At 46.7% G+C, this 26,921-nt stretch overlaps 1 protein-coding gene across 1 annotated transcript; it reads right to left on the reverse strand.

The window, feature by feature from the left end:
• Nucleotides 1-104: 104 nt before the first annotated feature.
• Nucleotides 105-26,874, reverse strand: MASP2 (mannan binding lectin serine peptidase 2). The gene is given in 9 exon segments (XM_027658160.1): nt 105-2,290; nt 3,370-3,460; nt 3,463-3,564; nt 9,868-9,999; nt 10,265-10,442; nt 11,428-11,647; nt 13,917-14,057; nt 18,239-18,332; nt 26,733-26,874. Coding segments are annotated over 8 exon segments (930 nt in total). The 5' UTR covers nt 18,268-18,332; nt 26,733-26,874; the 3' UTR covers nt 105-2,253.
• Nucleotides 26,875-26,921: the final 47 nt, after the last annotated feature.

A 26,921-nucleotide genomic window follows, 5' to 3' on the forward strand; every position in this document is an offset into this window, starting at 1 on the left:
TGTAAGGGGGATATATAATTTTTTAAACTATTTATTTAAACATTTTTAAACATTTTATAAACATTTTTTTTCTGACATTGCTTTTAATTAATTCTGAGAATCTGTTGCAGCTGTTCTGCCCTCTCCCCTCACCTGCTGTCACCTGAGATCCATCTTCTCCTGGTAAACAAACAGGTGTAAGAGTGGTACTAACTGGGACTACCTGCTCCACTCTAACCAATACCATTATCAAAGTGGACAAGATCATTTTTATAACCTTCAGGAATTATTTTTGTCTGGCCTTCTTCATAGTGTTTGCTCAAAATCTCCAATGTCCTGCTCAAAGCTGAGGGGTTTCTTTGATCAGCTACACCACGAGCAGCTGTTGGAGCCCCGTTGTCACACACAGCTGATCCTCCTGATCCTCCTCTCCCTGTAATTACACCACTTGCCAGGGAAACTCTCCAGGCTCCCCTTGCTCCACGAAGTGCAAGACAACAAAGGCAGCCAGAGCTGTTTAACAGTTTTGAGATCTGAACACTGAATTATTGTGCTTATACGGATTAAATTAAGTTAATGGTTCTAAATGTAATTCCTAGATTGTTTTGGAATGGTAAAATTGCTTGCAAATGAATATTTGATTTAGAATACAATTTTCATTAGTAGTGCATCCCTTGGAAAAGTTCTGTAATCAAGAGAGACAGCACTGCTGAGGAATTTGGGCATGGAGAAGGAAATGCATTTGTTCTGAATGTAAATTAAGGTAATTGGAATATATGGATATTCTAATCTAAAAGATAAGAGCGACAATTATGCTATTACATTGTAAAATGTTTCTCCCAAAACTTAGTCTTGGATCCTGACTAATTTTACAGTGTAATTAATGTAGCAGTTCAGGCATTAAAAAACAAAATTCCCAACCCTGTACTGTGCAGCGAGGGAATGCAGTGGCTTTTCCCCTCACAAGTACTGCTAGAGCGTGGTTCAATCTTCCTGTCAGAAACAATGCCAAGCAGTTTAAAAGCAACAATTTAGTTAATTATGAAACTGCATTCTCCAAAAGAGCTGGAGTAAAGGAGGGTTCAGCTTTTTACTCTCTTCGAGGAGAACTGAACTGAGTTTTGGGCATTAATCTGCAATGCTGGCTGTGCTGGGGAGACTCAGGAAAGACCAAGGCATGTAAAATAGTAAATGGTTTAACAAATCTAAGGTCAGTATTAGCTATTACAGTCACACCATGGGGTTATCATAACATTTTCAGTTTTGTTGGTGTTAAACAGCACCTGTAGCACTTGCCAGTCTGAAAAATCAGTGTAACAAAGGTGGTAATTGATTGTTTAAATGAACATTCTGCACTGAAGTGGTTCTGCCTCGCCAGCTTAGAGGTACTAAAAGAAAGCCAAGAAAGCCACAGGGCTGTACCTGCTCCTGTGCAAGAGCAGGGGAGTAGCTGAGTGGGTGACTGTGCCCAGCCCAGCACGGGCAGGTCCCTGCAGGCAGGAGCTGAGGCACGAGCTGCAGTGTCTCCAGTGTCCATCACCACGTGGATCTTGACCTGCATCCCAGAGACAGCACAGATGAGAGCCAGGGACTAGAACAGCTGGGCTCTGGTTGACAGCAGGAGTGACACTCTACAGGCATCCTCAGACAACATATTTTAGGTGGCTTTTGAGTCCCTGCGGGCTCCTGAGAAGGTGACTGTGTCACTTCCCCCCCTCAGGCTATTCCCAGGATTTAATCTCTTAAATCCACTGATGGATTGGGAATGGTAAGAAAGCTCCCAGCTGTGACTGAATGAAGCCCACCTGGGTACCTTTCAGCATTGCTTACACAGCCTTACAAATCCTTCCCACAGGCAAAGCTCCAGGTGTGTCCAGGTAAGGCAGGGACATTCCCTTTGCACACCCCAGAGCCAAGGACCACATTTAATTAATTCCATGTTTAGGCCCTACCATTACTGTTGGCCTTTCCAGGGCAGAACAGGGCTTCACACTGGCCCTAAATTTTGTCACTGCATTTTCACACACCCCCAGCTCTCCCACTGTATGTGTGGAATCCATAACTCTCACATCAGTTCAGTTATTCTGGGTTTCTACATAAACAGTGCAGCTGTCAAATCAGACAGCCTAGAAAGTAACTGCTGAGTTAAGAGTGTGCCTCCCCAAACCACCATCACCTACCTGTGATTTTAAAGTTCCATAAGCATACACCTTCCAAAACTGCCTGCTGGGAAGCTCAGTTCAGTTACTAAGAAGTAAGTGTGAAATGCAGCTTTCAGCAGGAATGACCATGTATTCCTGTTTTAACTTCCCTGGAGAGATGAGTAACAAACAGAAGAACATCAAAAATTCTCGCTACACTGATCCAGTGAAATCTTTTGTAAAATCATCCTTTTCTTCCAACGTAATTAGAAGCAAATCTCTGAGCAGCAGCAAGGGTGGATGGACACACAGACATGCACAGGAGCAATTCTTCAGGGAGGGTATCAAAGGTCAGTTGATAAACCCAGTGTGCTGAACACACCTCTAATCACAGTACGCTGATGAGGAAGGGCACCTGCGTGTTTAATCCCCGGGAAATGGAGTCCAAGAGGGCTGACAATGTTCACCCGTGTCGAGTAGTGATATCTCATGTCACGAGAGAGCACAGTCGTCACCAGGACAGGCCGGGCTTGCACTGGTGCGCTGTGACCATGGGGTGGTGCTTCAGCACTGCGGCACACGGGCCTGCAGCGGGGCACGGAGCACAGCGCTCCCCTTAGAGCCCATTTGTTACTGCTAAGGGCTCCTCGGGGAGAGCACACCCTTTCTCTGCCCTTTCACAGTCGTGGATACAGATTTACAATTACTGAGAATTAAAGTTCAAACTGCTGCTGACTCCCACCAAAGGGGAGCAGTGACCTGCACCGACAGGACCAGCCCAGGGTGGCTTGTTGTCTCAACACATACCTTGTAACTCTTGACAAGCTGGGAAAATTGGTCTCTAAAAGAGTCATATGCCTGGATCCAAGTTGAACTGTAAGATCAGCTGCAATTCTGGGCTTCTCTCAGAACTTTACTTCAGAATTTAAATTCCCTGGCAGCCACTTGGTTGGTAGGCACACTACTGAAAACAACCCATGAAACCACTGTTTCAAAGCACCAGTGTTTGGTCACTATTCAGGTCTTTCCAGTATGAAGTTCTGGGAACAGGGCAGAGGTTGGGATGAAATCTAATTTGATGGCTTTGGTGAGTTTTCCAAAAGAGGTGTTGAGAGGAAGAAAACTCCAAAGTGACAAAACTGAAGTAAGAAGAAGAAATGAACACATGGTGAAACATGGGCTGAAGAAGATGCAGTAAAAAAGCTGGGCCTGCCTCATAAAAGCTGTGATGAAATGCATTAAACCTCACCTTACCTTAAGGACATCACAGGGGCACAGCAGTCCTGGGTGTGTCTCCACATTAAAGGTCTCCATGAATTCCAGCTCGATCAGGAAGCCTCTTCTATCTGGATCCTGTAGCTGCAGGAGCTGAGATCAGGTGTTGGATAGTCAGGGTCAGGGATTTCTCCAATTCTCTCAGTAAAAACGAGACTCTGACAGTGGGCTGGGAAAAACAAACAACAGGAAATGATCGTAGTTGTATTGACTCAGTTCAGCCACACCGGGTAAAGGAGCAGGATAATTTTCTACACTAGTTTAGGCCTTCATGAAAGTTCTGGAGCCACAGATCTGTTGTGGTGGGACCAGGGTACCAGCACTATCCAGCACTCCTGCCTTGGAGAGGGGCAGGGAAGGACACCGGGAAAGCACCACTTGAACAGCCTGCAGGGCTGCAGGTCAGATACAGGGGTGATAACTGGAAGCTCCTCAGAAACATTCCAAGGTGTTAAATTTGCAGCTCGTCTGCTGCTCCGGAGTGTGTGGAGTGGTAAGATAGCCATCAGCTCCTCAGTTCCAGAAGCCTCTGAATGCAGCCCTTTCTTTTTAATGCCTTTGTTGCCAGACGTTTAGAATGTAATTGTATTCTCTGAGCAAAACCAGCTGTGCCTCTTGCCGGCACAATTGGAGCCACAAATGCTCCCTGCTGAAGAGAAGCAAGAAGGAACAGCCACAAGTGCCCCGAGGATCTCTGCTTGTTGACAGCATCTGATCACTGTGAAGTGGTGCTTTGATCAGCTGGGAACAAAGGCTTTATGATGTGCTGCAAAAGCTGGATGAGCAATCCTGTAATTGATGAGGAATGCTGGACTGGCTGATAACACCGGCAGATTTTTGCACCACTCTGACACTGAATTAATTGTAAGAGGGAAATTGTTTGACTTTGAATTGTATCCTCAAACACACCATGCTAACCTCCACCAACAAAAATGCCATTATCCAGGCATTAATTACAGATTATCACCCAAAAGCAGATCATACAGTTTAAGGTTGTCATTTTAATGGAAGGGGACTAAGTTGTGAATGAGAAAACTACTGTCCCTTAACTATGGATTTCATTAGCCAAGGTTCTTCTTTTACTTCAGAGAATGAAGCTCATTTCCACCCTATACCTCTGTGTCAGCCCCACTTGTTGCCACTTGTAACCCACTTGGTTACAAGCCTTTACTGGGAAAGGAAAGCAAGAACAGGTGAAAGGATAATCTTTTTGGTGTATGTTTGTGTGGCTCTCAGCTCAACTAAAATACCCCAACAGAAGCCATGATGCACTTGGGCACCAAGTGTCCTTTTAGCACAAGCTGTAATTTCAGAACAATCTCCCTCCCTCTGTCCATCTTCCCAGAGAGTTTCGAGCAGCTGCTTTTGTTTGACATGAACCTTTTCATCACCCCAGTGACTGAGCACCTCTCAGTGTTCCAGATCATTCTCACAGGTTTTCAAACACAGCTGGCAGATACACAAACAGTTAATGAACACCTAGAAATGCCTATTCTGTTAAAACTGAGTGCTCTCCTAATTTATAAATCCTGTTTGGTCCAAAGAAATTGAGACAGCTTGACTAATTCACCTGAGGGTGCTGGCTGCCTCTGAATCCAGCCCTACAGCACCCTGCTTTGCACCAGCAGAGATCAGCTGAGCCACCAAGGGAATTCAATCTTTTCCTTCCATGCTACACTTGTAGAGGATTATTAGTAAGTGGGTTTTTTCCTTAATTATTACTGCCTCATTCTTCCCAGCTAAATGCACATTTCTGTAATGTCACTGACTGTCTCAAACTACAGAAGCATTTGACTATGTAAGAATAAAGCACGTTTTCCAGCACACTCTCCTGAGCTGCTTAAAATATTCCAGACACAGAATTCACTGCCTCTCCCAGGCTTTAAGATCTCACTCTAATGCCTCCTTCCTCCTCCTGTAAGCCCAGGCTAAGAAACACCCCGAAATCTGTTTGATATGCAGATCTAGCATATCTATGCTCACCCCCATGGAAGTGCAAAAAAAAAAATCTGCTTCTCTTAAAACTGAAACTTCCTCATGCTGCCAGTATCTGTGCCAACTCCACAGCCCCTCCAGGAGTAGTCTGGAGGCAATTATAGGAAAAGATAGGGATGAAAACATGAAATCCTTAGGTGTGAGAAAAGACAGTGGGAGTTCCTACCCTAAGCATACAAGTCATAATATAATGAGGACTACCTTTATGCTCCTAACTTCCTACTGAAATCATTAGGAAGTTAGGATCTCAAATTCTTTGCCAGTTCTGCAACTGAATCCTTTTTGTATAACCTACAAAACCATTTGTCCCTGGGCATGGGATTACTCAGGTTGGTAAGGTTAAATTCTTTCTTACAAGAACCTCAGAATTAGAAGGCAGCAACACCTTGGCTTCTATTTACCAAGGTGATCATGTTATCCTCTGCTGAAAGTATGTTTAAATGAATGTTATTAGACTAAAGCTCAGCATAAATACATGTAGTAGAGAGAAAGGATGAAGAAAAGCCCACTGTGTGATAACACAGATATGCCAGAGACACAAAACAACAGTGTGTAAAACCACCCACTGTAGCTCCTGAAAGCTGTTTACCTTCTTAACAATAAGAGGGCAAAGGAACACATGATGAATTTAAAGGGTGAAAACCACAAACCTGATACAAAGCCAGGATTATGTTCGTGAATGAAGGATATTTTAAACAACACTCACAGAACTGTATTATCCACTGAAGCATGAGGGGCTGGCCAGGCTCACAGGTTGGACTCCAGGGATCCTCAGCCTGGGTCCATTCTGGCAAGGCACATTCCAGAACTGCTCTGACTGCCCAGGGGCTGGTTCAGAGGCTCTTTGGGGCAGAGGCTGCTCTGTGTTCACACAGCAAAGAGCAGCACCATGTCTGTGCACAGAGCTGGGCTCCCCACACACTGCTACAGCTCAAACAAAACCAGTGCCCTGTCAGGAGCCCAGCAATTCAGAAAACTGGCCTTGTTTTGAAGGACCGAAAAAGGAGAAAGACAAACTAATATTTTTTCATACTTCATTACATCTGTCTCCTTTAAATTCAATCCCTAATGTTGATGTAAGATTTTCATGATACAGTTTGGGGAAAATGTAAATCATCACCAATAAACTCTCTTGACCTGTGCTCACATGAACAGCCAGAACTGGCTGACCCAACAGAAGACACTCTGCTAATCCAAGGGAATCTGCAGCTTGAAGATGAAAAGGCTCAGACTGGACCTTCCTTTTCTCCTAATACCTTCTGGATGTGGCCACTGGGAGTTCCCTTTGTCAGGGCAGTATTTTTTTCCATAATTCTGTGAGCAAGAAAGTCATAAACACGCAGCACAAAAAGGATCAAATGATTTTTTAACATCTGCCAGCAGAAATGCTCTCCCCTGACTGCTCAGTCCGAGCTTTAGGGCTGTCCTGAGAGTGCTCAATTATGCTTAGGCCATATTTTTATTAGGATCACAGTGAGCTTTTTGCCAGAGGCTTGAACCCTGAAAAATGGCCCCCTCAAAACTTGTAGGTCCATTGTCATTCTCTCATTAGGCCCCCAACGAAAGGTGGGTCATAAATTGTGTCACTGATCCATGACAAAATTTCAGGCTGCTTTGATCACAATTCACTGTGACCATGAAACAGCCTCTGAACAGGATTAAACATGGCACAAGTAAGCCTTGGTAGTGCTTGCACAGCCACTCTACCCCCAGATCTGTTCTCTGCAGCACCCACCTCCCAGACACTTGCTAAGCATGTTCCCAGTAAGTCAGGGCAGGGATGTTTCCTCTCATTTTGCCCATGGATATTCAAAGCTGGTACCAAGTGATTTGCTCAAGGGAACATCAAAGCCTGCAAATGCAGTGGCCTGAGTGTTGTCCCACCTAAAAGACTTCATCTTTCCTCCCATGCTCACCTGGAAAAGGGTTCCTTCCCTGTTTATTCCACAGCTGGAGTAACCAAGCCTCATAAATAGCAATTAAAAGCAGCTCCTGCTAAATAGCAGAAATAAGGCAATACTGACTGGCTAATGCTCCTTAATCCCTCAAGCTTTTAGACAAAGCCTTGTCTTACCTTCAGCAGTTCCCCTGGAGCTGCTGAGCTCTGACTTGTTAAACTCTTGCAATAATCATCCTGTTTCCCCCACAGAGCTGGGGGGCCCTAGTCCCTGACAAGTACAGAGCACAGCATTTCTCCAGCACGTTTGAAGATGGTCCCTGCCCAAAGAGGGTACAGCCTAAATGGACATCACATGGGGATCACTGTGGAGCAGGGAGAGGCACTTTGAGGGACTGAGACACCACAAGCAACTGAGCTGAAGAACAGCATTCCTGGTGTTGCATCTACGTGGGGAGAGCACCTGTGAAGAAAAGATACCTCAGCTGCCCTGTGACATTCATATGACTTCACCAAACTCCTGGAACTCCAAAGTTTTTCTTACCAGAACACACTTCAGCCACGAGGCCAGGCTCCCAATGGAGAAATGGCCAAAGTCACAAAATGGGGATAAAGAAAAATTCAGACTTTTCCAAAGAGTGAATGGGCTTTGAATAGCAAGTTTCAATCTACAGATCTGTGTGCAGACAGGAGTGTATCTAAAAGGACCATTAGGGAACAAAGGTGTGGTCATGGATTTGTTGCAGTTTAAGAACTACGGAAGGTCAAGCAACAAGAGCTGGACAAGAAATTCAAGAGTCTTCATGTTTAGCTGTGATGCTCAGGGGCCTTTCTCTTATCAGCTCTTGCCTTATCTACCTTCTTTTTTCCCAAGTGACACATGGAAATGTGAGAAAATGAATGCCCCAGAGGCTGCCATCAGCTTTCAACAAGGAACAGCCTCTTTATTGTCTGCAGGAGGCAGGTCTGAAAGGCAAGGAACCACAACAGACAAGTCATGGAGCAAGAGAAGCCTGCAGCCCTTGGGCAGACTGCAACAGGCAGGTCAGGAGGGAGGGAAACCAGCTCTTCCCAGAACATCTGTCTCCATCTCTGCCTAAGCGAGGAGAAGCTTAATTATCTGATGCTGGAAAATAAAGGAGAAAAAGAGCCTGTCAATAGCAGCCTGCCCAGGCAGGAGCCCAACACTCACAGGGGCAGCTTTTGCCCTCATCTCATGAAGGATGTCTGCAGAGACTTTGTCCTTGCAGCCCAGTGGCTGGAGCAGCTGCAGCCCTGAATCTGAGGGCTCTAAATGTGAACAGGTTCCAGCACATCAGCTGCACCACAGAAATTCCCAATTCTCAATTCCCAGCTCCTCCATCCAGGTAGCCCAGCCCTCTGCTATTGCTGAGAAGCTCCCTGTGCTCAGGCTCTGTTCAAGGAGGGGGACAGAACTGGGCACACACAAATGGTCAGTGCAGAGCTGACAGTTCACAGCTTTCCAGTTTGCACCTTCACATTAAGGGCAGGCACAGGCTTTACAGTGCCAGTAAATCCATATACTTGTGCTAAAAGCCATCACTTCAGGACAGTCTGTTCAATACACTGGAGACATGAGGAGCTTGAATCTTGAATCAGACCCAGGCAGCCACGGCTGGAGAGAGCTTGTAATGGGCTGGAGCTGGGAAGACAAATGCCAAGGCAACCTTAAGCACTGGAAGCTGGATCCAATTCTGTATTTCAGCACAGGGGAGCTCAAGGAAACCATCTTCCACCTCTGACAGTATTTATGAGCAGTATGTGTGCTGGTTCTGTCCAGACAGGGTTCAGCTCCTGGTGGCAAAGCTGCACCCCCAAAGGATGAACCTCTCACCCTGTGTTTCACTGCACAGGGAATCCTGAGGTGTTGATCTTTTCCTCTGGTTTGACCTGAGCACCAGAGCTGGGCAGCAGTGAGAGATCTCACACTGTGAGCCCTCTGAACAAGAGATCCATGCATGGTCAGCCTCCCATTAATGAGTGGAACATGGTAGCTGGTGTCAATGATATGTGGATTGTGCTGCTTCTTGGCCTGTGTCCTTCCAGGGGAGAAAACTATTTCTCCATTAGACTTCACAATTCAATTGTCAATTTTTCCAACACATCTACTAATTTGGGTCCAGACTACTCAGTGTCTCAGTACCCAGGGAACAAGATGTCCTCAGTTTTGCAAAACTGGCTGCACTGGCAGCCATGAACATGGGAAGTGTCTGTGGTGGGAAGCGTAAGGGAAGTTTCTTGCCTCTCCCATTCAACCCACCTAAAGGTGAACAGAAGTGGAAAGGAGTAACCACAACCAAGTACCACAGCACCATTTTACTGCCACACAAAATTGCTGTCCCTGATGGCAACCATTAGCCCACAGCCACTCTGCAAAGGAGGGCCTCTGCTCCCAGCCCTGACCAACCCCCTGAACTGCCTTCCAGCTGCACCAGGTGAATAGGGAATAGAGAAAACAACAGCAAAACCCCACAGATTGCACCTTGCTGTTAGAGCCAGGACTGGATTTAAGTGGATGTTGTAGGTAGGGAATTATCTCCTGATCTATCAAGAGCTCACCTGTGCATGTCCTCTTGTTTTCATGCAGTGTGTAGCCAACTCTGCAGCTGCAATAGTAGCCCCCCACATAGTTGTGACAGTGATGATTGCAGAGGGGTTCACCATCCAACAGCTGCTTGCACTCATCAATATCTAATGGGCAAAGCACAGAATCAGGTAAACAACTCCCTTCAACAATGTGTTCTCTCATTCTGAGCTGCTCTGTGTTTTGAAAGGTTGGGCTGTTTGCCTTTGGTTGCTGTGCCCTTCTGCACCTGCCTCTGTACGAGACATCTCCCACCTCACACCCACAGCACAGAGCAGCACAGAACACAGCGAAGCACCAACCCCACCACAGCTGTGGCTCTTCCACCTACATCTCTTATCTAAGATCTCATCTCCATCTAAGATCTCTTACCTTCAGCAGCATAGAAGGCCTCAAAGCCCGTGAATGGTTTCTCATTGGAGTAGTCAGACCTGAACACCACCATGAGGTGGTTGTCCATGGAGATGTATGTCTTATTGCCCGGAGCCTCCTCAGTGTCTGTGCTGTCCTTTCCACACAGTTTAGCCAAGGTCTTCCCACCAGAGCTCAGCTGGAAAACAGACAGACAAATCCACCAGATGAGCACAGAGCACTGATCTTCCCAACCTGCTGCCATGGCTTGGAAAGCTTGTGTTTAATGGTGTGAGGAAGGAGGTTTGGATGCTCTCAAAATGTGCTTCTGGAGATCAGTCTACATCCAAGGACAGATAAGAGAAGATTTCCCCCATTCTCTGTGATTTAAGCCTATAATTTCGTCTCCCTTTTTCCTTTCTTGTTAACTTGGTGCTTTCAGTGACAACCAGATCTTGGTAAAGCCCGAGGCAACTGGGGTGAAAAAAAAAGTTTCACACACTGACAAATTCAAATGTATAGTAAAAGGTGTCTTTAAATGAGTGACTCACTTGCTCTATGATTCACCTATTACAGTTTCAGTTCTTAATTTATCTTTAATACAAGAGAAATGTTCTGACACATGGGGTTTATGTTGGGCATGGCAGAGAGGGAGCTATGTACCACAGATCTACCAGAAAGGAGTATTCCATCCTGCCCAAAGGAAAGTACATGAAGAACAACCTGGACCTGGGGAATGGGAGCAACTTGCCATATATAACACCACGGAAATGAGATCTTTCTAAGTGGGAAGAGCCTGGTTTGGTTCTGTCTGATGGAAACCGGGCTTGCACACTCCCTGTGTACACAGCTCCCTCTTGGATGTGCATCAGGCCCACACAAGCAAGTTCTTCCTGAGGTTGTTTGTCACATTAGCCAGCAGACACCACAGCCAGTGCCCATTCAGACAAGCTGACAGCGACTTGTTTAGACCATCACTTACATTTTGTGGTCTCCCAGTTCTGCTTTCTTGTCCTGTGGGCCTCAATAAATACATCATTTAGAAATCAGCTGAGCCTAGACTTCACAAGCAGATTAGAATCAAGTGCTTACAAGAGTTATACTGGTCCTACGGGTGCCCAGGATCACATAACCACAGTTTTTAACAGCTTAGCCTGCTACATGTCACCCCATCCTACACATACCTTCACATAATCATATTCACACAGGTAGGACAGCTCCAGGTTGAAATGGGTGAAGTAGATACGGACAGAATATCCCTTGGGGACAGTAATATTCCAGATTCTCTCCTTGTGGTTTGGGTAGACATTTGGAAAGTTTGGGGATGTGATCCTCCCATACATTTTCTGTGGCACAATACTGGTCTTCACTCCACTGTAGAGCACAGCCAGCAAGACAAACAGCCTGAGTCAAGGAACAGAGATTAACAGAGGAAGAGTGAGCATTAACTCAGATCATAGCCCAAACCCACACATCTAAGTTCCCAGGCTCGATACCAAATCAGGTATTTCAGCAAGAGCTGAAATCTTCATGCCCACCACCCTTCTCATTTGACAGTGGAAGAAATCGGTTGGAATCAGTGCAGCCATACTCCAGTAGCAGCTGAACAAGATGAGACACATGTTCCTGCCTTCCAGAGCCTGCACAAAGCCAAGTGGCCAGAGGAGCTGGGGAGGGCCCTGCCACCACACTCACCTCATGGTGCTGCTCTCCTGTCCGAGCCTGCTCGGCTCTGAGCCCCGGGCAAGGAATCTCTGCTGCTGTATTTGCATTTGGGGGTGGATGTATTTACTGTGTGTGCTCTGCTGTGTTTATCTGGATGTTGAACTCTGATGTTTATCTCCCTTCCACCCCCTTCAGCCTGCTGAGTTCTGGGAACAGCAGTCACTAAAAACCAGGCTTGTGTTCAGGCTTCAGTGAGGGACGGGGAGAGGCAGGCAGGGATCAGGAATGCTGCAGGCTCTTGCAGGGAGCTGTAGTATCGCTGCTCTGTGGGAAGGCGGCAGTGGGAGGAGGTGGCTCAGACAGTGTCTGCACAGGGAGTGCGGGGAGCTGGGCAATGTTCTTTCCCCTCTAACCAACTGATCCACAATCCTGCTAATGCAACCAGCACGGTACCGGGAGTAGTTCCTTCTGTCGTCAGAGCAGGAAGGTGTTAGGGACAAAATAATGGGGCACATTACAGGATTTTAGAATAGGGAGGAGTCTCGTTAGGTGGTTCTGTGTAATGGCACAGGAATACTCAGGGACACCACACTACAGCACACACGAGTTTCGTCTTCCAGTTCTCAGCTGTACATTTTAACCCAGTGCAAGCTTGTGGTGACTGAAACCTGCTCCAAGCCTTGTTCATATGCATGGGTTGCTTTTTACCCTGCCCATCCTGGAATGTCCATAAGGTAAAACAGGTACACTAAAAAAAATAACTCAAATTTCTTCTAAACACTGTGGGTCCACACAGGGATTTCACACTGCCCAGGGAATTCAACTGGGAGAGTCAATGCCTATAGGACATAAAGCTGTATTAATTCCACTGCTTGCAGGCTGCTTCTTTCCAAGTCAGCACTTAGTTTTCCCACAAAACTCCTGTTCCAGTGCACGTAGAGATAGGCCTGAATTTATAGAGGATGAAAAGCCAGATACATTAATGCTGAGCTTAGGTCCACCTCTTCCTTGACAAAAATGGGCAGAGAGTGGGAAAACTGGTCTGCAGCAGGGAACAGACCACTGCACTGCACAGAGAGGAAATTTATCCAGAGATATCCTTTAATTAAATGGACACCTTTTGAGCAGCCAAAAAATCATTACCCCAGGCAGTGAAACTGCAGGAAAGCAGGAGTTATTACATGAGCAAAAACTAAGGCAAACAAACCATTCAGCAGACTGCAAACAGAAAATACCATTTAATAAAAGTGAAGGAGAAAGTAGTAACAGTAATAATTAATTGTGTAGTAGCACTACCTACAAACATGGCTAATGGACAAGAACCCAGAGGGGATTAGCTTTTCCCATGGCCCACTAGCTGTTAAAATGATTCTATCAACAAGATAGATGTGGACCTTAAACTGGTTGGAAACGAGGGAAGAGAAGGAAAATTTTGCAAAAAAATCAATCCGTGCCTAACTGAGCTGTTGCCTGATTCCCTCAGGCAAAAATACTTCCAGAAGCATCCCCCATCAGGCTTCCTGCTGGGTTCAGTAGCAGAGGCACAGAGAGTCAACTCTGATCTTAGGTCTGAAGGGTTTCTCACAGCCCTGAACTTGATGAGGCCCCTGCAGCTGAGGGTTGCTGGACCCAGGCAGCTGCCTTAGTAAGCTGCACCCCTGGAGCCTGAGAAGCTGAATGCTTGGTGCACACACCAGCTTTCCCCTGGCACGGTCTGGGGAGAAGCACCTCATGTGAACCACGCCAAAAAACACTGTCCCTGTTTCTCCACCCAGAATCCTTCCAGCTCCAAAGGCCACAGGGCTCAGCTCATCAGGTGCAGCAGTGTTCTGGGAGCGCTGTGACAACAGACCTCAGGCCACACAGATGCTCCTCTTGTCCCCAGTCTCCCCTTGGCACAGGACTAAGCCAGCCCTAAGGCTGGGTGCACTTCATCCATGTCACTGCAGCTTCCAGTGCCCTGGGACTTGCTGAGTTACTGATCCACTTTAGGAAATTTGGGTGTTACCTGGAATGATGCCTCCTGAGAAGTCTGACCAGCTGTCTTGTGCCCCTGTCTCCTTCCATGCTGAGGGCTGACTGAGGGAGCACAAAGGTGAGCTGCATTCTCCACAGAAACACCAGGCCAAGGGTCAGAGAAAGGACTTCCCTTGGAAAAAAAAAAATTTCTGTGGGATGGAAGATTATGGAATGACACAGAGATTCTGGAGAGTCCTTGTCTGAGCCCACACTTTCCCTCAGACACTGTACAGTCTCCCAGATTATGCTTTTACTACTTGACACTGAGGTCTGTCAAGGAAAGGTTTCAAATCCTTCCTGTGGCAACAGGGAGTGCAGACAGCAAAGTCAAACACATGAATAAACCAGCAAGAGCAGAACTGCTCAGCCAGCACAGTGCCTCAGGCTGGTACCACAAGATCCAGAGACTGGATCTCCACTTTCCCTGCAAAAGCAGACACCAGCAGGAACCAACCAAAAAGATGAGAAGGCTGGAAAGCAGCTTTGCTGTTGGGGCTGTCACTGAAGTGCTGTGAGATCCAGGCTAAGTCATGGGGCAGCCCTTCAGTTCAGATTTCCCTCTGACCTCAAGTTCTAAAACTGCAAAAATATTACCTGAGGTAAGTTTTGCCTAAGCTGTGTTCCTACAGAAAGAGTTTCAGTTGTAACGAACTCTGAGCTCCTGTAAAAATGAAATCAATACAGCTCCACTTAATCAAAAAAGTCCCAGACAGCTCTATTCTCAAATGGACCATGCAAAACCACACAGTGCCTCCAAAATCAGCTTGTGCTGGGGGACAAAATCCCCTCTGGGTCTTTGAAAGGCAGCTCCTGCACTCTGGCAGCAGTCCCATGGAAAGCACTGCAGTCACTGGCTGGTGTTTCAGGTATAATAAACAGCACAGTGAGCACCTGAACGTGCCTGTGGGTCTGAAACCCGGGTACAGTGCCAAAGCAAGAGGCTGGGTAATGAATGGAGGAAAAGCACAGTGCACTCATCTGACAGAGCAGGGCTGTCCCTGCGTCACCAACCAGGGCAGCAAATGAGCAGAAGAGCTGCTTGCTGTGATCCCTGAAGACACTGCTCCCCACTGCCCCTGCTCTCCCAAACGCCAGCTGCCTCTGCAGAGCCCTGAGAGATTGCTGGGATGCTTGTTGTTCCATGGCTAAATCCCATCCTCCTGCACCGAGGGGTTCAGAGGATGGGGGGAAGCAAATGCAGCGGAGGAAAAGATGTTCTGTTTCCTCATCACAAATCAAATAGCGTGACTGACATCAAAAGACAAGCACACAGACGGAGCAAGCAGAGCATGGAGTGGGGCAGGGGGAAGAGCCTGGTTGCTGTGAAACAGAGAAAAAAATAATCTTGCCAGGGGAAAAATAGGAGGCAGGGAAAGCTCCTGCAATGGGGCAAGACACTTTCATCAGTTAGGGCAGGCTTTCCTCCTTCCCACGCTGTCTGCTGCCACCTCATTGCTCTATATTCTGTTTGCAAAGACAGACTCCAGCTGCTACAGTGCTATGGAACATTTCTCCAGCAGGGAAAAAACCACTAGCCTTGGTCTCTTTACCCTGCACAGACTGATTTCCAAAGGACAACCAATGCAACTCCACAACGTCATCCTCATCTGAAACTTCTCAGGTCTGAGCTCAGATTTTCCAGGAGGATCAACAGAAACTCTGCAGTAAAGACGCTGGTTGACAGTTTTGCTCCTCTGGCATGATCAGAGCTCTCAAAAGCAAGGGTGACCATCACCTGTGTGGGACTGGCCTCAGGCTGGGAAACATGACCTCTCCAGGAGCACCACAGAGCTCACACAGTTTATACAGCATGTGTGTGTACATACTGAAAATGATGGATAGGTTCTGTTCAACTGCACAGCTGCAGGATCCATCAGCACATCATTTTCACCTCTGCCAGCCCACCTCAACCACTGCATGGATAGATGTGTATTTATGCACGTGACTGTACAAATGCCAGGGCAAATCCCTGCACTGCACACACTCATTCCCTTGGGAAGAGAGCATGACACAAGGAAGAGATGCTGAGCACACTACTCTGTTTCCTCCTGGAAAAAACTTCCACTCTGCCGTGGGGAAGGTAGCACAAGAACTGCCCAGGTCAGACTCTTTTCCTCTGTCCCCCCAGTGCCACTGGCCTGGCTCTCAGGAAATTAGGGGGCTCACACAGCTACTGTCTCGCTCCCACCCACACCCTTGGTAGCTGCACTACGTCTGCTGGGCCAGCTCCAAGTCTGTGACTTCACTGGAGCAGCTGCTTGTGCTGGGAAGAGGATTTAGTTACAATTCAGATGCAGCTACAGCCAAAGCTATGAAATACTGCTGTCTTCTCTCCAAGCAGAGATGCTCTGCACGTTCCAGGCACAGCCAACACATTTTGCCTGAGCAAACCTGCCTCCAAACAGCCAAAAGGGACAAAGGGGGTGGATGAATCACATGTCCAGCATCTATCTCTTGTCCAACATGAGGTCTCAAAGCAGGGAAGGAAAGTGAGAAGAAAGAAAAATATGACAAATCTCTGTACCAAAGGCCAGCCAAGGATAAGCACACCAGGAACTCCCAGCTGTGAATAGAGTGAGGGTAATGAAAAGCCTCCCTCAAACCTGTTGTAGCCTCATTCAGCAAGCAGCTTGGCCATGCAGAGCAATTAGGAGACTATTCAGCTCCCAGAAAATCCACCCAGGAACCACAGTCTCATTTAGAGAGAGTGGTTTGGGGTTACACACCTGCCAGGATGAATGGAAGGCCTGGAAAGACACTTGCCAGCTTGGAAACAGCTCTTAGCACGTGCATTCCCTCCAGCACAGTCTCCAGTAAGAGGATCCACTTGAGCAGTAGCTTCTCTCCAAACCCATTCACTGTCAGGGGAGAACTGCAAAGCAAGTTTGGCAGAACTATATCCATCTCCTGCTGGAGTTCCCATGTAATCCTCCACTCTTATATCTTCTGTTAAACAAGGCTTAAACCTTTCCCTGTCTGCAGAACAAGACCCTGCAGAGCACAGCAACCACCACTATATGGGGACGAAACCCTGGGTTTTCAAAAACAGGGGAACCTGGATCTCATCTTCCACCCCAAACCACACACAGCACACAAGGTGCTCTCAGCTGAGAGCACAAGGTCTGCCTTTGGAAGTCAGAGCTTGGCTGCTTGTCTCTATTTCCACCTCCCTTCCATTTGTTCCTTCTTTCATGACTGCTCTTCCTCTACATGTATGTGCATTAATTAACACCATGAAGAACTGTACTCTCCTCCCAAATGGACAACTTGCTGAGACTGCAGGAGACAGTAAATTCCTGAGGCTCCCTCCCAGCTCAGGAAGAGGGAGAAGCTGAGAAATGTGCTGAAAAATAGGCTTGAACAGCATCAAGACTGGCAAATTCATTAAACCCACTTGCAACAGGCTCCTCTGCAATTGTCCATAACCTGAATTTTTTCGTAACAAATAGGCTATTACCTCGCTAATCTAGACAAACAGTAAAGCCAGCCCAAAGCATTCCCAAAATAAGAGCTACTGCTCAGACATTAAAGAGTTGGTGTGATACACTGGAATGGACAAATCTTCCCTCTGGCTAAATCCCTCACTGAATACACACAACCTCATTCCTGCCTTGGAGAAAATAGATTGAAGGCGTGTTAGAGCCAACAGTCCCATCAATCAGAACCTGGATATTAAAATGCCTGTAGCACTCCAGGAATAAGAAACAAACCTACCAAGCAACCAGCTGAGCCAAACTTTTGCTGACCACTTCAAAGAAAAAAAAATTACTTTTCTCAACTATTTCAAATTGCTCCCCCTTCAAAGAAGTCTGGGATCTCTGACTGTTCTCTCTTTGGAGGAGAAATTAGGGATATCTTCTAGGTACTAGGTACCTTCTAGAGGTTTTCTAGAAGTAACAAAGACTGGCTTTATCAATCTTATTTTTAAGGCAGAAATGTCAAATCTATTCTTGCAGAAAAGAACTGGAAGTGTTCAAACCAAACCACTGTCTTTCAGTCAAGATGTAAGCTCATTTTTCACAAAATTCCACCCTGAAGCTCTTGTTTCTTGCCCTAGAGGGGAAAAACAAAACCCCAAGCCTCTCAAGATGCAGGGCAAGAGTTGCACTCTGAATGAACATTTTACTCCTCAGCTTCTCTGTTTGACTTTGCTTCCCTCACAGAAATCTTCATAAAGCCATAACCTCCAAAACACCATTTGATCCTGTGTCCCTTTGTTTTGGGCCATGTCAAACACCTGGATTTGAGGTGAGAGTGCTATTGTTTCACAGAGAAATTTAATTATGTCTTTTAAATGAGTGAGACACTTACCTGGCTCCCTTCTCCTCACTTTTCAGCATTATGAAATCCACAGTGCCAAAGCTTCGCCAGAAGTCATGACTAAAGCTTGAACAATAGAGGGAATCTGCAAAAAGAAAACAAGAGCTTTTAAATAGAGTTTTCAACAGAACCCAATTAAGCAGAAGCCTCACAAAGGAGAGGTGAGCTCGTGCCAACACAGCACTGTATTCTGACTCAGAAAATTCTGCAATTCAGAGATAGGCAGAGCTATGACCTGGCTGCACAAAACTGAGTGCTCAGGTGTTGGCACTCAAATACTGCCTGGATTAAGGAGTTACCTGACTGCTGCACACAGGTGATTACAAATGTGACTCTTTCACACCTGTTGGACACATTGGCACCTGTTTGTATTTACTACCAGCAGGTCCACCACTTGTTGAGTCTCAAAGCTGTGTGCAGAAAAAGCCTACTGGAAACTGCTGACGTGCCCTGGAGGCACTGGGCCTGCTGGCAAGCAAAGGGAGACTTGGCATATTCGTGTAGCCCTCTAATTTAAAATTAGGTACAGAGTCTATGAAAGTATGTCCTAAATTGACCCAGCCATAGTAACTGCCAGTGACTTCCACCAGCCATCAGCTTCAGGATCTTGCTTTGCCCCAGCAATGCTCAGCTCCACTGGAAAGGCAAACAAAATGATTTGGCTACATGCAGAGTTAATTTTGTACAAGGATACAAAATGGATCTAACCCCATTCCAACCTGCATGGCAAGGCCCTCAGCTAAGTACTGAGCCCCCTTAGCTAACAATTAAAACTAAAAGAAGAAACTCTGGGGGGGGTCAAAGTGAAGATATTTCGATACACCTGTGTGGGGCAGGCAAAAGGGAAACAGCCTCGCTATGGCATGTGTTTGTCTGACGTGGTAAGAGCAATACAGAGCCAGCAAATTAAAAGATCATCACATGTAATTTAAATGTTTGGCTGGAATCCCCCGAGACCCAGTGGGAAGAATCTCCGAGGAAAGGAAGATGCTTTGTTTGATGTATGTTAGCAAGGAGGGAACTGAGCCAGAGTGCTCACACAGCTGGGGGAATTGCTCTTGCTGAAGTCAGATTACTCCAACTTGTCTGTTGGCCTGTGCTCAGCAGCCCTGTAATGACCCAGAATTGCAGCTGACAGATTGGTGCTGAGTTTCTCTCGCTGAGGCTCCTGTGTGTGGATGAGCCATTACTCTTTCAATTTTGGGCTCTGATGCCTGTTAACATACATTAGGCTTTTCCATATGGTGCATCTTAGCCTGGTGTCCAGGGCAGCTGCCTGGGCCTCTGTCCCCACCCCCATGCTCAGGCCCTGGCTAATGAAAATGGATGATGGCCCCAGCTCGGTAATGGGACACAGATGGACCAAATGGTTTTTCGCTTTGAAACATATTTTCATTTAAGAAAGTCTCCAAAGACTGTGAGCTTTTTATTCTTGTATCACTGTAATATTCCCCCCCAATACACTGCAATCTTCAGACAGGTGAGGAATTCAAAGATGCCAACTTTCAGTTTAGCTGGATCTGCAAGTCTACACACCAGTGCCCTGTTCTGCTGATGGTCTTGACATGTTCTCACTTTCCTCCTCTCCCATCTCACCTCTTCTGCTCATACTGAAAGATCTGCAGCGTGAGAAGCTGCATTTTTTTGGGGCAGATCTGTTAAAAGAAGGCCTGACAGGCTGCTGAACCAGTCTCAGCTGAAGGACTGCACTGCCTCCTACAACACAGGTAATAATAATAAATTAAACAACTGCTTTATTATTATGAAAGCCTTGTGCAGACACAGCAGAAGCCTCCACAGCCACATGTGAGAACACATGACTGAGGCCACTGCACAATGGGCACGGGATTCAGGGGTCACTTTCCAGCAGGACTCTCCATTCTTCATCTCTGCCCTGGGAAGTTCAAGGGCTCATGAAGCCGCCTCCAACTTTCCAAAGTGTTCCTTGTTATTTATGGTTTCTGCCCTCGTGCTAAGGCTCTTCAAATAATTTGGAAATAATCCCCTTAATGCAAGGGCAGCGTTTGCCCATGACATCTCATTTACCAGGCAGTCCATCTTCCCAGAGAGGTGAAGCCTAGTTAAGTGTTTCTGAGGGACAGGGCAAGTGTCTGTATGTGTATGTGTGAAAATGGGATGGGACTCAGGAAAACAATTCTCCTTGAGTCTCTCAGCCCTCATTACAATTCCTCTTTTCAGTGCCAGCTCTGATTTATGGGCTGCCATTCAGAGGCTGTGAAGCCCTGCAGCCAGAGTTGACCAGCTGTCAGAGCAGGGCTTACAGAACAGGGAACATATTAACCTGTCTCTGTGCCTGCCCAGATCCCACAGCTGACACTGGAGCTGACAACGAGGGGCTGTGCCTGGCACATCACCCTGAGCATTGCTGGGGGCTGTGACTGCTCAGAGGGGCACACACCCAGAACCAGGGGCAGAATTAGGACATAGCCACATCTTGTGCCCCAAGAGAGAGACTTCCTGGACTGTGGTCCCCACCCTCCTGCTTGTTTCCCAATTTTATTCTGGAATGGAGCAAAAAGCCACCAGTGGCATTTCTTCTCAGCTGTTCTGCTTCTAACCCTCTCTGTCCCATGGAATGACCAGCTGCCTTCCAGCACTGGACAGGGTTCAGTTATCCTTTAGGAAGAGTAATCAGAAGGCACTTTCCAGCCCACTGGCTCCCAGCAGTGGGTAAATTCATCAGTTCAGGGACGAAGATGAGCACTCTTTGCGAGCCAGCATTTCAGAGCACAAGGCCTGCTGTTTGCTCCCCACAGCTCTGGGCTCCTAAAGTGTAAATCCAGCTTTTTAGGCAGCTGCAGCTCCCTGTGTGTACACCTGCACCTCAGCTCCTGGCAGGGCACCTCTCACCATGGGACTGATTGGACTCTGACTGGATTGGCAGCACATGGCCAGGGACAGAGCTCTCAGGAGCAAAGAAAAGGCTTTCATGGAGACATATCCTGACCTCTGGGTTTCACTCTGAGCAAGGGGCTCCCTGCACAGAGCCTTGTCCTGACTGGAAGAATTAAAAGCTCTGTTTAAAATGTTATGTCTCCCTTTCTCTATTATATAGAAATACTCTGCCTTTCTCTACTAATTAAACTGCTGCCAATGCCTGGTTCATTAACTAATGCAGACCAATACACCCATCTGCTCTTGTTCAAATACATAAAGTCACACTGAAAACAACCAGATCTGAAGACTCTCCCCTCTATCCAACAGTGACCAAATGTGTCTTAAGTGATGGACTCTAAAACCATCATCTGAGGGACCAAACATCTCCTGGACAATTTCCGGAATGCACAAGCCAGGAGTGGGCAGCTTTCCACAGCCATAAATCACTGGCTTCTTCAATGGCTGTCAAGAAGAGACTAAAACACACCAGCCAAGCACAGCCTAGTAAAACTGAAGACATTTCTAACAGCAGACTGTCCTAACCAGCAGCCCTACAATAGGAAGTAGTCCTGACTTCAAGCCAAATTCAACAAGGTTCCAGCTGTAAAGATCGCTTGTAATTTATTTTTTTGTTTTACACTAAACGTTAATTGGTTTAAAACAAGAGTCCTCCAGGTCCCAAAGGTACTGCTAGAACAGAAATTCCTCATTCCCAGCTGAATGCCCTGAGCCCAGGGAAACAGTATGCTCTCTCCTCTGGCACAGCTTATTCCCCTGTGCACTCTGTCCTTCTAGACAACAAGCCTCATCCAGCCCAGCCAACCACTCAGGGCTGAGACACTCTCTGGGGAGCTGGAAGACATGGATTTGAATCGTCCACATTTCCTTCACCTCCCAGACACTTCCTCTGAGACTTTCTATGAGCCCTACATAATGTTAACAAGTGGGAAGCAGACATGCTGGAAGCTTTGAATCTGCATTCAAACAGCTCTCTCCAAAGCTCCTATCTTAAGGGGCTGAAATGCTGGCTTTTCTCTCCAAAGCTCCTGTCTTAAGGGACTGAAATGCTGGCTTTTTTTCATCTGGCACCTCCCTCCTCCATCTGCAAAACTAAATACAAATCTGAAAGTGAGAGCTCAGTCAGCTCCAGCTCCAGAGGTGCTGGACTTAGCAAAGGGGGACACGCGGATCAGACACGCCTGTTACAAGAAGGCTCCCAGGCTCAGCACAGGTAGCTCCTGCTCTCCCTTTGTGTGGGGTACAGCTGTTCCTCAGGCTCTGGGATACAGGCTGGCAGCTCCTACAGCCTCTGCTTGTATTCCCAGGCTTCTGCAAGGGCTTACTCACAGCAGCTGATCAACAGCAGTGAGCTGTTCTCCATTAGCTCCTGTCTCACACGACACAGGCCCCCTGACTCTCAAATATTCACTGCTCTAAAGGCAGAGAGATTATTATGGAACAAAAAGCAACTTTACCCACAATAGATATTCTGCAGTAATGCTCTGCCAGAATCTTTATCCTGAAGGTTCTCCCTATGCTGACAGTCCCAGTTTACTGTGTGTCTCTGGATAACTGATTTTTACCTCCCTGCACTTCATCTACTGCCTCAGTGGTAACTCTGACCGCAATTCCTTCTGAATCCCTGAGGAAAAGCTACATCTCTTAAATCCTTGTTGATGTAGTAGAGAGCATCTTCTGATTTCCCATCTTACAGCACACAGACCTTTACACCACAGTGTTACCAAAAAGCACAACACATCAACACCCTGCCTACGCTTCTGACCTAGCCTACAAAAACTGCAGTGCTCCAGCAACTCCTCCTCAATCCCTGGAATCTTCCTCTCAAATCCCTGCAAGTTCCTTCAGGGTTCAGCAAAGACAGGAAAAATCCACTGTGCCAGACATCCTCCCAGTTCACCAAGTCATTTGTACTCAGGATTTCCTGTGTTGCACATTCTTACATGAAGCTACTGCACAAATGAATGGTCAAGGTAACAGAAACTTTCACCGAGCAGTTTTCATGGAATATAAAAGGCATTTACAGCCTGCTGCTGCTGAGGGCTTTGTGAAAGCAGGAGCTCAGAGAAGTGACTGAAGTTAAATTTTCAAAGTCCACTTCACAGGTAAGAGAGGCTTTCAGAGCTCAGAGAACAAGGTCACTGAACTAACTATTTACAGAGAGTAACAAGGAGGGAACAAATGCCTTATTTGACCACCTGTGTTATTCTTCCACTCAACAAAACCCCCTGTGGAAGGAAGGTCAGCAGAGCCATGGGCAGGGGTAAATGTGGCATCATAGTTAAAACAAGACACAAAGCAATGTCTCTTAGATCACCAAGATCAAGGCATAAGGCAAATCTCCCAGCCCAAACCACCAGGAAAGATAAATAAAAGTAGCACTTCTGTGTCACAGGGATGTTGTAAAGTTTGTTGTTATCTAAACCACCAGCTTCTCAGACGGATGTTGTCAAAAACAAGCATCCCATAGGAACACATTCTGTGAGCCACTACATTAATCTATGACCAAGAGCAAGAGCAGAATTCCCTCTACACTGGAAAAAAATTCCCCTTTAGTGCAAACTCAGTTACTCTTCCCCAGTTTGCATCTAACTGCTCATATGCCATCGACCTCAGAAACAGATTTTCTTTTAAATAAATGGGCTGACTGCTTTTCAAACACACGTTCAGTGTTTCTGAGCAGAGCCAAATATAATAACAACATAAGATAAAAGACACCCTGTGCAGCCTTATGCCTCATTCTCCCTGCAGTACCAGGTTTAACTTCAATTTTCTGTAGCTGTAATCAATGCCAAAGGTGCCTCGCAGGCCACGCATTGCTTGAGACTGACAGGCACAGGACCACCAGACAGGCAGCTCCCACTAAATTTAACTCCATTTGTGGCTACCTGCAGACTGACAGGATCTTTGTAAGTCTGGTCAGATTGCAACCCTCTCCTTCGTCTGAAGCTGAAAATGCACACGGTGTATTAAAGAGAGATCTTCACCATAAAAGCACGTACAAACAAGTCACCATGGAGGGCACTAAATTTCAAATAAACACCTTCCTAGTTCCTCTGTCGTCCACATATCTGTCCACATATGCATGTGCTTTGATCTCGGAGTAAATGAGATTTCCTCTGTTCTCACCAAGGTATAAGCTACCTTGGACTACTTCACATATACCAAGGAATAGGATATGCAGCCACAGAGTCACCCCTGGGTACTGAATATGCTGTAGGTTCACAGCTGAACTTGTCCCCATGATAATTTATTCATTTGTGTGCAGCTGATGCATAAGCATGAGCTACCTTGAGGTTAAAAACATTTTAAAAAAAAATAAATACAGTGAATACCACCGGACTGGTTGGATTAGGTGAGGTCAGCATTTAGCTGACTTTAAAAGTTTGCCTTCTGACATCTTTTTTACTTTTTAATGTGTCTTTTTCACATTTTTAAAAATCTCATGGGTATTTTGCACTTGCTTATAGAGACACACATTATTCTGAGTTGTGACAAGACTTTAAAGTACATCAGCTACTGCATCTAAAAGAGAAATAGCATGATCTCACTGCCGTCTACTTGACATATGTCATTAGAAGGCTCACAATTTGTTTGTGAAAATGCAAACAGAAAATGGCCAGATATGGCATATATTTATTAAGCTCCTCCCAGTGAAGCTGATTTCTCCTGCCACACTCCCTAATACAAGTTATCGGGCAGGACCTCACATTGCTTCAGCCTCAGCACGTCGACTTACCAAAGAAACTGCCCTGTCCAATCCAAGTCAAACACTGATTTCAGCTGATGAAAGGAAGGAGCTGTGCTGGCCCCTGTCCACAGCACGTGCGCTGGCGACTCACACTTCCCCTTGGTGCTCAGCCAGCGCCTCAGCCTGCCTTAGCAGGAACCATCTGTGGGGATGAAAGAGCACCTCAACTTCCAAATTTACTTCCAGCCTTGAGAGCAGCCAGACTCCTCTCTCCTCCAGGAACCACTAAATAACACAGCACACGGCTTCCTGAACAGGCAGGCTCTGCCAGGGGCAATCCCTGTGTCCATGTGCTCTGGGGTTTCTCGTTTTCACTACATGTTGTCTGGAGCATTCTGATCACAGACCAGATTTAATGGTGGATAATAAGGCAATTCCTATGAGAACACTTCTAAGGTGTTTGCATCCTGGTTGGTCACATACTGCTACTCAGGTCTTAGTAATAGTAATGGCCATAATTAGCTCTTATACAGCACTTCCCTCTTTTTATAATTTTTCCTAAGATACGTAGGTGTAGAGGGCTTTCACCTCATTTTAAGGACAGGGAAACCGAGGTATTGAAAGAGAGGTAATGATGAAATGTAAATGCCAGCAGTAACATGAGGCACAAAACCAGGTCTCCTCCATCCTAGCTGGGTGCTTCAGGCAACACAGCTGGGAAGCTCCATATCCCATTACCCATATACCGAGTCACCGAGTTCCCCCAGCAAGGATCTTATTTTTCATTATGGAGTGAAAAATAAAACAAGCCACAGGGCTCTAACTCCTCCTCCAAGCCAGAGACAACACGGCCAGAAATTTCTGTGGCAAACAACACAGTGCAAATGCAGTGTGAGCAGAGTGGCAGCAGCCAGCCCGTGGAGGTGCTGGAGCTGTGGTATCACTCATTACCGGGAGAGAGGGGCAGCGTTACCTCAGCTGTCAGAAAACAGGCTGGCTGCTGATTAATCCAAAACGCTGCTGTTGAGATGAGCGACCTCGTGGTCACCAGAGTCCTCAAACAAAATGTAAAGGTTCAAAAAGAAGGCATTACAAATATCTACCTTTAGTTCTCATCAGGTCTTGGGGATGGGTTCAGTAATGCTTAAGTCTATTATTTTGTGTGTCCATTGCCAGCAATATAAGAGATCTCTGAAATTCAAGTTGTTAGTACTAAGGATTAAAGCAGACAGGGTAACTGAATTTCATACCTTTTTTTTTTTTTTGCCAGCATGTGAGATCAAGGACTCAGCAGTCTTCTACAGAGGGAAATACCTGTGAACTCAAACATGCCTACTGTCCACCGCTCTCCACTACCTGTTAGTTCTAAAAACAAGGCCCAAGAAGCTACTCAGCAAGCCCAAAGGAATAAAACTACAGGCCCTGCTAAACAGCACCCAAGAAGGTAAGTAAGAGAACCCAGGTGTTTTTTGATTGCTTTTAAGCAAGATGAGAAGACACCAAAAAACCTTAAAAGAACCAGAGCAGTCAGAGCTGTTGAACCCAGGATCACAGCCCCTAGATTTCATTATTTCAGCCTGAAAGCACCCCAGGAACTGCTCTGGCAAACCAGAACTGGGCCAGGCTCTGGGCATGTCTCCCCCTCCACAGCACCCCCAGGCATTGCCCCTGCACCCCACACCTGCAGAGCACTGCCTGGGTGCTTCACCCAGCCATCCCCGGTCACAGCCGGCATGGAAAGGAGCACAGGGAGCTGCAGTGGGACCAAACCAGTCTCTCTCCATCATGGCATGGCACCTTATCCTGACCAGGGCTGGCACTGAGGAACTTCCCCATGGGGCACAGTCCTGGCTGCCCAGCACCTCACTGCACACCCACCTGGTCCCTCAGAGGCTGAGGGGCAGCTGTAGCAGCTTTAGGGATGGCTGTGACCCTGCTCCTGTTGAGAGGCTCCTCTATCCTCACAGTCCCCTCACAGCTCTGAAGCCCCCTCCCAAAATGGCCACCCACGAACTGCCCACATGGCCGCCCCACAAAATGGCCGCTGCCCCCCACAACCGCCCCACA

This window comes from Corapipo altera, unplaced genomic scaffold (genome assembly GCF_003945725.1).
Source record: "Corapipo altera isolate COAL_440 unplaced genomic scaffold, ASM394572v1 301, whole genome shotgun sequence".
Lineage (NCBI taxonomy): Eukaryota > Metazoa > Chordata > Aves > Passeriformes > Pipridae > Corapipo > Corapipo altera.